An 11,712-nucleotide genomic window follows, 5' to 3' on the forward strand; every position below is an offset into this window, starting at 1 on the left:
ATTTTCAACTTCTTTATGTTCCTAAATACTATTTGAGCATTTGCAAAAACTATGGCAAACAAAAAAACAAAAAACAACCTGAAGAAACATCAGAAGAAAAAACCTAATATCTACAAAGATATAGGTAGAAGGATGTTTATGGTATCATTATTTATATTAGTTAGAAAAATGAAGAAAATCAATAAGGAATTGGTTCACTTATAGTACTTCTGATCAATGTAATTCTAAGAACCCGTTAAAACAAATGAAGTAGGTATATTTAGAAAAGCCGAGATATAGTAAGTTAAAAAAAAAAAAGGGCAAGATGCTAAGAATGGGATGATCCTGTTTTTATTAATAAAAAATTAGAATATATTTAAGAAAAAGTATGGAAGAATAGTCCCTGAATTTAACCATTTTAAGATATTACAGTAGATTTTTCACTTTGATATTTCATATTTTCTATTTGAATTTTTACAATGAGCTTATCATTCCTTTGAAAGGGGAAACAAGTTTAATGTGTCACCTAGCAAATGCCTGACATATCTTGAGTAAAAAGTCTGACAGATGTAGGATAATCAATAAATGTGTATATTCAATTAGTTACTAAAGGGAAGATACGTTTATTCAGTAGACAGCATATATGTGACATTTAATATCTCTACATTAGATAGATATTATTTCCATTTCCATTTTACAGATATGGAAATTGAGACTAGGGAAGATAAGGCCTCTTGTTCAGGGCTCTTGCTTGGGAGAGTGCTCAAGTCAGGCACATATTACCCCAAAGCTCTATTGACTGGAATAGACAATTTAAGCACTTCTCTATAGCTGCAACCCCCCAAAATAAAATAAATCCAATAATAGTGACAGTCTCTCCTAGCACCTGCAGTTCCACTTATCTGAAGATAAATAATTAACACGTATTCCTCCATTTTCTCTGGTACAAATACAGTACGTATGTGGTTTTATGTAAGTCTTAGCAATTTGGCAAGAAACATTTTCAAACTAAACTTCTGTAAAACCTGTACTAATAACTAGGTAGTTGCTTTATGACTTTCTAGTGAAGTATGATGTGCTCTGATGCCATGCCAAGTGTCGGTAGGTCCTATGACTCTAATAATGGAACAAAGGGATTTAATAGCACTTGTTTCCTGGTGACACTGTTCTGAGAAAATAGAGAATTTGATAGGAAGAAATGTCAGGTCAATATTTAACTTCTAAACATGGTATTGGGTGGTAGAAACTCTTAACTTTAAATGTCAAATATTCTTACTGAACAACTGATTCAAAAAGCCTCAGTCTGCTATAGGGAATCTTACTAAGAGGGGGAAAAAAAAGAGAAAGAGAGAGACTGGTTATACTTCCTTGGATAGAGATTTTTTAGGAATGTCTGAGCCATATGAGTCCTGTATACCTTCTAAGAAGGCCAACACAATTATTAAAGTGCTTAATATTTAACCATGTTAGTTTCAGTTATACTTATGGCAACAAAGTTGTATCCTTCTGTCTGTGCTTATTACTCAACCTGGAGTCTAAGCACCCTAAGCACACCATAAATTTCATGAAATTACATGAAAATCTGTTCATGCATTTTTCTGCAGAGAGCCACAATTCTCATTAGCTTTACAAAATCCAAAAAGATAAAACCCTCAAAAGGCTTAAAAGTACCTTTCAACATCTGCTCCTTTTTTGTAGGCATTTAAGTATGGTTTTTGTCTTGTTTTTTAGGTTTTTTTTTTGTTTAAACGTTTAAAGCAAACTTTTTTTTTTACAAAGGGCCAGATAGTAAATATTTTAGAATCTGTGGGTGCATATGATCTGTCTCATATTCTTCTTCTTTGAGCAACTTTAAATGTGAAGTTTAAAAATGTAAAAACCATTCTTAACTCAAAGGACTAACATCAGCTTGTTTTAGAGTAACAGTTGGTTTACCTCTACAGAAATAACACAGCATGAGCTTTGAAGTCAAGCCTTTCTTTGAGAAAGTCACTAACCCCCTCTAAGTCTCAAGTTTCCACATCTGTAAAAATGAGATCCTAACTCTCCCACGCAGTAGTTCTAACTACTGAGGCAGCAAGTGTACCGAACTGCCCACGCAGTCCCTGGCATATAGTTAGCAAACTGATTTTATTATCCTTGTCTGTGCCTCATATGATAGATCATTAGTGATACTTATAAGTCAATATTAAGTGTTTGATCAGTAGGTATGCTCCTCCCATACAATCTACTTTATAATGATCTGCTTTGGCTATTTTCAGAAACTAACTGGGGTTTTCCTGGACAGCCAGCAGGCATGCACGTTACTCATGAGAATCTAATAGTCTCCTCATAATTACTCTTCTCCCTTCAATGTGTGAACCAAGTTTCTAGAGCAAAGATTTAATTTATCAGTATGGTTATTTTCCATCTAAAGTGTTATAAATGCCCAATCACAATAATTCAAAAAAGCTTAAGAAAACCTAACTTGAAAGAAGTAAAACCAGCATTAATGGGAGTATACTTAGGTGTACCAAGGACCTAAGGTCACAAAATGTTATAGGACAGTCATCAGCAGAGATACTGATCTTTCCTCTTCCTGTTCCTCACAAAACGGAAGGTCTCAAATATATCCAAGATGCCATTATAATGAACTTCAATTGTTCTCCGTTTTCTCCAGAAAGATTAACCAGCTTAAAAGCATGAACTATGTTAATAACCATTTTTATCCTTCACCACACCTACCATAACACTAGGTATGCTAGTCTTCAGGAAACAGTTATTGAAAATAAGTATTTTAAAAATGATTTTATTTATCTAAGACAATGATCTTTCAATTCTTTTTATACAGATACTCATCTACTACTCCATCATGACTCCAGAACAGCTACAGTGATACAACAATGTCCCTGTCTGTACTCTCCCAAAGTATCAAAGGTTGTATTTCCTACTAACCTTAGTAAGTAAAACTATGATTCCTACAATCACTAAGGACTTTGGAAGCTATTGTAAAATATTTTCCAGCCTAAGACACCTTTTAAAAGTTGTCCATATAAAGTATATGAAAGAGTAAGTGAATAAATACAGTACATGACACTTACAAATGATTTTGTCAGCTTTCAGTAAATTTACTTTGGAAGTTTTTAAGACATGATTACTCAAACCATCTTTACAGGGGGCCTGGGTGGCTTAGCTGGTTCAGTGTCTGACTCTTGGTTTCAGCTCAAGTCACGATCTCAGGGTCGTGAGATCAAGCCCTGTGTCAGGCTCATGCTCAGCTTGGAGTCTGCTTGAGATTCTCTCTCCCTCTCCCTCTGCCCCTCCCACTCATGTGCTCACACTCTCTCTCTAAAATAAATAAATCTTAAAAAAAAAAAAACTTTACTTCAAATAATCAGTAAAATGAAAAAGCTACAATTAACAGTAAGAATAAATGTTTTTCTTCCTCATCTCAGAAGACAAAGAAAAAATAATTACAGACCACATTATAGAGCATGAGGCTTTCCAGACCAAGTCTAATTTAGTTCTCTGAAATAAATGGTATACTTAGAGAAGATATAGGTAAATTAAACCATGCTAAAAAGCTCTACCTAACTAAATACAGCCCAGTCCTTGCCTTTGATGGGACAGTGGTCCTCCTTGGTCTTTAGTCAGTAGGAATATTTGAAAAATTTCCACAAATGTATATAGCACAAAGCTTTTCAGGAGTAAAAGAACAGAACAGTTATGACAAAAACAGCCATGTTCAAAAGATATTCTATGAATCTGAAGAGTGAAGTTTTCCCCCAAATATTTATTCACATGCATTCATCAAATTCAAATATCAACAAGTAGATGTCTCCTTTATTTGTAGATCAGATTAGTATATCCTTACATAGTTAATGACCCACTTCACACTAAAACAAAAATCCACCATACTCAAGTGAAAAACGGCCACTATGTACTTACTACCACTGTACTGCAGAGAACGAAAAATGTTTCAAGGGCTTTTTAAAAAAATTCTGGTAGAATGATTTTTTTAAATTCAACATTATATCGAAGTCTTTTATAAAATAAAATTGCTCAATGAAAGTCCCTTGAAAGATAATAATATTTAAAGAAGGGTAATAATTATCACCCTTTACTATCCAGCTATTAACTCTTCCCATTTTCACTGGTTAGCAACAGTATTACTCCCTATTTAGAAAGGATCTCAAATTCATATGATGCCAGGCCAGACAACTACCATTAGCAAGTAGGTGGGGACTATAAACTATGCATAAGAACTTCCTGCAGCTGCTACCAGACCTATCTCTCCATCCTGTTATTGCTATAAGGAATCCAGGCCTGGTGCAACAAGATCTTCCAATGTTTCCTAAGAGAAGCCAGAAATGCAAATCATGCAAAATCTTCCCTTTTTAAATATTGGCAATTACGAAACAACAACAGAAAAATACCATGAGGCCAAATAAAAAGTACCTGCAAACTGAATATGGCCTTTCAGTATGCAATCAGTGCTAAAACACAGCAGTAACAGTCTAGGAAGAGAAGCATCAGTCAGAATCTCAAGTCTCTGACTCCCAACCCTGGACCATTACTCAGATTTCACAATGAAGATGGATTCTCCATATAATCATAAATATTAGTGGTAATCTTTCTTTCCTGAAGACTAATTTTTGAGTTAATTAAAAAAAAAAAAAAAACCTGGTAACTCCCCCTCCCCCCACATACTAGTACTTTAATTTACTATTTTAGGGAAAAAGTTCAAAACAGCATTTGAGGGAGATGAATTTAGAATTATATTAGTAAAACTAAATTATAATATGTGGAAAATGTATACATATTATAATTCATTTTTTAAAAACATTATAATGTTTTACAAACTATGTTAGTTGGGTAAAATGAAGTGTTAATCTTCACAATCCTTAGAAAGCAACCACTTGAACTCCTTCGAATCTCTAGATTGAGATATCAGGAACTGGCATTCCTCACAGGCCACTTTCACTTTAGAAACATGAAATGGAAAAACAAATAAAGGGTGGGGAGAAGTGACAACAATGTTAACTGGTAAGGTATTTCTGTTATATAATAATGAAAGTGCCAAAGGATACTAAGACTCAATACAATTTTCTTTAATGCTTTAGCTCTAAGTAGATTAGATGGCTAAAAAGGATAAACTAGCAGACCTTCTATTTGGAAACAAAATCTGCTGGATTAAAAAAGAAATACTATGTGGGGCAGCACCCAAAGATTAAACCTTTAAAGGATCTGCTCTCAAAATTTTCAATTTAAGAAAAAAAATCTTTAGTTACACTCTTCTCAGAGTTCTCAGTTGATTTGTAAAAGTACCTCCATATATGTTATATTGATACCATACTTAAAAAAACAAAAAATAAAACCTTAAGAACAAGGTGACAGAGTTGAAGGAAAAAAGGTAGCTTTGGCTTTATCAGGGCTGGATTTTACTACATAACAGCTGTGTGACTTCAAGCAAGTTATTTAACTACTCTGAGCACTACTCTCTCATCTATATAAAAGGGTAAACAATAGCTACTTTAATTCTCATTATGAGAATTGTGATACATCTTAAATGTATTTTAATTCACTCTCTTAACTGAAATCTGAATCCGCTCCACAACATCAGTAGCTTAAAATACTTCTGGCAGAAAAGCTACATAGACAAGAGAACTCAACACTTCCTGGAGCTGCCCATTTCATCTTCACACTTCTATTATTTTCTTTTACTTAACTAAAATCAGCTGCCTAGTTACTTCAACCCTCCAATCAATCACATTCTAGTTAAATCATATTAAGTACTGCTAATTCAGTTCTCATTAAACTTTAGGCTCCACAACGGTTGAGGCTGTTCAGTATTGAAGCCCCAACACTGAAACAATGATAAGCACATAGCAGATGTACAACAAATATTTGCAGATTAAGTAATAAGTTCTGTTAGTATTTACTGATTTACCACCGAAATGCCTTCTAATATAAAGAGCACAAAAGTACATTTCTGGAGGTGACCGTTTAATGTGTAAGGTTTAAAATTTGAACTATCATACATAACCAGACACATGCTATGTTTTTAAAAAACCCCTTCAGATATAGTAAATGAAAGCAATTTTACTGTACTTTAAATGGTGATGCTATTCAATGATATAAAGTTCCTTCAACGCAATAAAACCTACTAATGTCTCCAAAACTGCTATTCATAATTTCCTTCAGATTTAACTGAATTCCAAGTCTACATTAAAAAAAAAAACAAACCCTCAAAATGATATCCAACCTCATTGCCACTGGCTATTCTGCAATAACCCCCCCAAATAATAATTTAGTCAAATTTTATTACCTGAAAGTTACCCAGAAAACAGCAGAATACCAAAAATCTGTAACTTTTTCTCATTACTTTCTTAGCAACACACTGCCATAAATAAACATCTCACTGGTTAAATAAATACCAGAACTCATTTATAATTTAGTCACTTACATTCCAAAGCTTGAAGAGCAGGTTTCATAAAGTATGTTCTACTTCACAGAATGGGAAATCAAACACAGTGAACAACCAGTTCACCACCTTCTGCAAATCTATGGACATATATCCATTATAAAGTAAATTTCTCCTGCCACTCAACAGTTTTAAGCTGTCACTCTATGCTATTAGCCTAAACAAAACATAATTAGTAAGGCGTATCTGACACATACACAAGTCAATAATCCATTACAAACCCAAACATAAAATATCTCTGGATTACCTGGGTCACCGTTGACACTTTGGTAGAAAACTAGTGATCTAGAAATATGCAACTAGAGGGCACTAAGTAAGGCAAACACCAGACTGACAAAATCCAAGAATCATTTTAATGAACAGAAAATTAGAGGACAGAAAGTGATAAAAAATTCAGCTGATTTTGAAGAAACAGCCATGTATGACCCTTTCCACTCCAACAATTCAGACCAAAGTAGATGAAGCCCCTATCCTTACAAAACTTTCTTTCCCTTTCCACTTCTTCTATGATATTAAAAAAAAACACAACACCAAAAACAAAAAACCCTTGCCCAGTAAAATTAAGCCACCACATACAGGAGAGCTTTAAAAAGTTAAAATCACTACCTATCATTAAAATTCCATCTGCAGGGTGATCTCAGGTGCTGTGTGAGAAACTTGCAGCCAGAGTTGATACATGAGGAGCAGAATCCAGGTCTGTGCTACAGAACCTACCCCAAAGGGGAAGATGACATTAACACAAAATCTACAGAGAACTACGGTGTGTATAGGCTCCCAACTGGTTTTCAGTTTGCTGTGGGAAAATATTCCTTTACAACAGATACTACATCTCTGCCCTGAAAGTTGGCAAAGCGCCACTGCAGAAGTGGCCTGCAGTTGCAAAATACACCAGCCTCGGGCTATCCGCACACTTCTTTCTCACGCCGGTACTTTGGGTCCGGGAACAATTTCTCAATGTGGTCAAGGTGATGCTGCAAAACCGCCCTCAGTGCCTCAACCACATACAGGAACAGTTTCTCACCAGCCCCAAAACCGACTCCTGGGGACTAGGGAGACTGCCGTTCCTGGGGACTAGGGGGACTGCCCTTACATTTTCAACATGCTGCTCCTACCCACGCTGACAGCACCCTGAGTGCCCACGAACACGCGAGAAGGCTTCTGGCTCGTACTGATGCCCCCTGGAAGCAAAGAATGTGTGCACTACTCGCCTTCCTCCCGGGTCCTGTCCGGCCAGGGTTGGGGAGCTCCCTGGAAAAGCAGGGGCTGGGGATGAGCCTCTGGCCTTCCCGTTCCACGCAGGCAGCAGCATCCCGCCCAGGCCCGACTTCCCGGCAGCTAGGCCCCCGCGCCGGCAGGGTATCTTTCCCCCACCTCCCTCCCTCTCACCTGATCTTGTAACTCGGGAGAGTGTGCTTGCGCTTGATGATCTTCTTGAGCTGATTGACGATGATGGAGGTAAGCTGGGGCATAGGCCGCCCTTCAAACTGGGAGCGCACCTCGAAGTCGATCAGCGGGTCCTCCACGAAGGAGAAGAACCAGTGGGTGAAGGGCACGCGAGTGAAGACGCAGCGCAGCCTCCCCACCACTCGGGACAACTTGACGAACAGGTAGGCGGACTTGCCGAAGACCAAGTCCACGTCGATGGCCAGGTGGAAGCCCCCGCTGTACTCCACCTCCGCCTCGAAGGCCAGCTCCTCGGGGGAGGTGGCGGGCAGCGTCTCCCCCTCGGGGCCGTCCGACTCTCCGCTGGCCGAGGGCACCACCGGCCGGAGGAGCCGGATGGTCTTGATGAAGGGCACCGTCTCGCCCAGGAACACGTCCCGCAGGCTCAGCCCCTCCAGCAAGCGCCCGGCCGTCTTGGTCTGCAGCAGCTCCTCGAACTCCACCTTGATCTTCTTGGTGACCCAGCGGCGAGCCAGCGCGGTGTCCCGCAGCTCCCGGAACAGGAACAGGATGGTGGCGTTGAGGAAGTAGCAGGTCTCCCGCGTCGGCGGGGCGGGGGTCTCGGGAGCCGGGGCCGGGGTCGCGCCGCCCTCGGGGGCCCCGCCGGAGGGCTCCTCAGCCCCGCCGCCGCCATAAAGGTACTCCCTCAGGGCCAGGCCCGGCACCGGCTTGATGTAGCGGAAGCCGTCGCCCGCGCGGGCCGCCTCGTCCGGCAGCGGCTCGGGCTGTTTGCGGTACAGCAGCAAGAACTGGGTGAGGAGCGTGAGGAAGGAGCCCAGCACGGCCGACGCCAGAATCATGAGCAGCAGCCCCATCCCGGCACCGCCTCCGCCCGGGCCGCCCGGGCCCCTGCTCCCGTGCCCACAGCGCCGCTCTCCTCACGTCGCCGCCCCCGCTGCCTCCATCTTGAGGACATCGGGCGGCGGGGTTGGGGCGAGCGGCTCCCTGGGCCTCGTCCGGCGGCTCCGGCGGGCGCGGTGCGGCGCCGGAGCCCACAGCGGCCCGCGACTCCTCAGACGCTCCCGGAGGCGGCTGCTGTGGCGGCGGCAGCCGCGGCGGCGGCGTCGGCGGGCTAGAGGGGGCGGAACGGCACTCCCTCCGGCCTGTGCTCATTGGGCGAACGGCGCGTGACGTCAGGGGCGTGCTCGCTCCCGGCCGTGTCGCCTGGCACCCGGCGCTGGGGCGCGCGTATGCGGCTCCCAGTTCACCTCCCCGGCGCCCTTCCAGCCCCGCCCCCCTCGCCAACATTCCATTCCCCCCGCGGTCCACGTGGCTGTCACTTCTGGAGCCAGCGACGGGATCCGGGGAGATAACTGGGGCCACCGTTGGAGGATAAGGAGGCCGGGCGTAGATGGCGTGGCGCGTTCTTGATCCCGGCCCTCCCGTTACCTTCTGATGCGCCCATCCCCCCCCTCTTTGGCCGCGGTCCCTGCTTGTTACCTCTGCTGCAGTGTGGTTCTTTCACTCGCGCCCCTGAGAGATGGGCTGGCAGCGGCTTTCCCTGCAGGGCAGCGCCGCAGAGGGTCTGAGCTGGCCGTTCGGAGACTTCCCAAGCCGAGGACAGGACTGAACTGCCTCAGAGACCGCCGTCGCTGACCGTCAATCCAACCAGCAGACGCTCTGCGTCTGCGAAGGGTGGGCCTGGGAAGGAGGGACGGAGAAAAACGGCGTAAGATGCAAACTAACTTAAGCACCAAGGTGGATATTCGAGATTTAAATGAGAAGGAAGTTAAAGAGCCCGGACGAGCAGGGATGATGAGTGAGATGAACTTGCCAGATGATCTGAAGATGAATAGTGGCTCACCGTCGAGCTCTTGCAGTGTGTTGAAGAGGAAGTTGTTAGCCCCCACCCATTTTACAGATGCAAACACTGGCGCAGAGAGGCAAAGGAAGTTGCCTAGGGTCACGCAATGGAAGCTGGTTTGTCTAAAACTAACTCCCCAGCCCTTGGTCACTAATCTGTACCATGACAACCAAATTGCTAGAGTTGGAAGGGGGTTTACTGGTTCCCTGGTGCACAGGAAGGGGCAGTTGGGGAGGAGGGTCAGGAAGGACTTGGAATTTTGCACAGGGTAGCACACTGACCAAAGCCATAAAGTTAACGAAGCCAGGTTGCCCAGAACAGTGATACTCCTCATGTCCTCTGGCTACTTGGTTGTTACATCATAAATGCTTATGTGGCTCCTGCCACGTGGACACCACAACAATTCTACCTGTAGCCCTACGGAGGTCAGATATTCCCTACTTAAAAGTCAGGACGACTCCGGGTGGCCCTAAGGGCCAGGGCACGGCCCCTCTCTCTAGCCCTGTAAGATCTTCAAGCTACTGATTGTATCGAATCTGGATGATTCTAGAACAAAGACAGAGTTCCACCCCATTTTGACCCAGCTGGAGCAGGTACAGAACTTTGGAACCAGGCCTTACTTACTCATTACCAGGTGTGAGACCAGAATGGTTCCTTTATTGGGAGAATGTAAGACAGGTGCTTGCTGAGGAGCTGGGCTTAAACCCCATATTCCATGTACTATGGAAGTCCAAAGCCCTGTCGGGATTTCTGGGAACTCCAGCATGGTCTTTTCTTGTCCTCACCTTTGACTCCTGGCATCTGCTTCAGGACTGCTGTCTCAGTTCTCCATGGTTTCAACCCAAATGGGAATTGTAGGCTCTTCCTCAATTTCGACCAAAAACCTTATCCATAACTCATGCACCACTGTGAGAAAAGTCACTGAAGCTGGAGGTGAGGTGGAGCAAAGGAGTAGTTCTTATACATTCCTGAGATCCAAAATCCTCAAACTGTATACTGACCCATCCTGCATCTTAAAGTATTCCTTAGCCACCTCCACGAGGAAAGTTGGTGATCTTCCTGGGAGTGAGTCCACAGTGTGGCACTCCATCTCACAGGCTCCTCCCTCCTCTCCTCTCCTCTCCCCTCCTTCCTCCTCAGATTGCCTCTGGGAATCCTGAATCTTTTCAATCCATTATACAGTCACTCCAAATCCATGAAGGAGCTCAGCACACCTTTTGGGAAGATAAAAAAAATTTTTCCCTGGTGTTAAAAATGGCTAACATTTATTAAACACCTATAATGATTTTAATAATTATAATATTATCATAAATAATAATATTCTTAGAGAATTGACTATGTTCCAGGCACGGTGTTAAACATCTTACAGGCCTTATTCCTTCTAAAAATCAAAATGTCCGGGGTGCCTGGGTGGCTCAGTTGGTTAACTGTCCCTGCTCTTGATTTTGGCTCAGGTCATAATCTTGTGAGATCATGGGACTCTGCGCTGGGTGTGGAGCCTGCTTAAGATTCTCTCTCTCCTTCTCCCTCTGCCCCTCCCCCACTGTGTGTGCTGGCTCTTGTGTTTTCTCTCTCAAAAAAAAAAAAAAAAAAAAAAAAAAACTCAAAATGCCCATAAGTGTTAGCCTCATCCAGGCCTGGGGTAATGAGTCCAGCCCCTGACTGGCTGACCCCATCATAACCCACCTGGCCATCCCAGTCCATGTTGCCACCTGCAAACATTCACCAGGTTGGGACCTTTGTTTCTTTTGCCTTTTACTAGGTCATTCAGCCAACCCAAGCTTTCTTAACCTTTACACTACCGCCGTTTGGAGCGAGAAGGTTCTCTGTTATGGGGACTGTCCTGTGCCTTGCAGGAGGTGATGTTGTGTTAATAGAAGCTTATTATTTGTAATGGCATTCCCTGGAAGAATATAAATTCATCAACCTTTACAAAAAAAAATCAATCCTAGTTCATAGAAACTCAAAAGTCTAAGAACCTTTGGCCCCAGCTCTGAAAATCTATGATTCTGAGTAGGTTTTT

At 42.7% G+C, this 11,712-nt stretch overlaps 1 protein-coding gene across 1 annotated transcript in view; it reads right to left on the reverse strand.

The window, feature by feature from the left end:
• The window catches only part of PDZD8 (PDZ domain containing 8), a 76,123-nt gene extending 66,606 nt beyond the window's left edge, over positions 1 to 9,517 (reverse strand). Inside the window, exon 1 of the mRNA XM_032422997.1 lies at positions 7,829 to 9,517. Coding sequence (XP_032278888.1) covers positions 7,829 to 8,700 — 872 coding nt within the window. The 5' untranslated portion in view covers positions 8,701 to 9,517. The remainder of the gene's footprint in view (positions 1 to 7,828) is intronic.
• Between the last annotated feature and the right edge of the window lie 2,195 nt (positions 9,518 to 11,712).

This window comes from Phoca vitulina, unplaced genomic scaffold (assembly GCF_004348235.1).
Source record: "Phoca vitulina isolate PV1807 unplaced genomic scaffold, GSC_HSeal_1.0 scaffold28, whole genome shotgun sequence".
NCBI classification, from domain to species: Eukaryota; Metazoa; Chordata; class Mammalia; order Carnivora; family Phocidae; genus Phoca; species Phoca vitulina.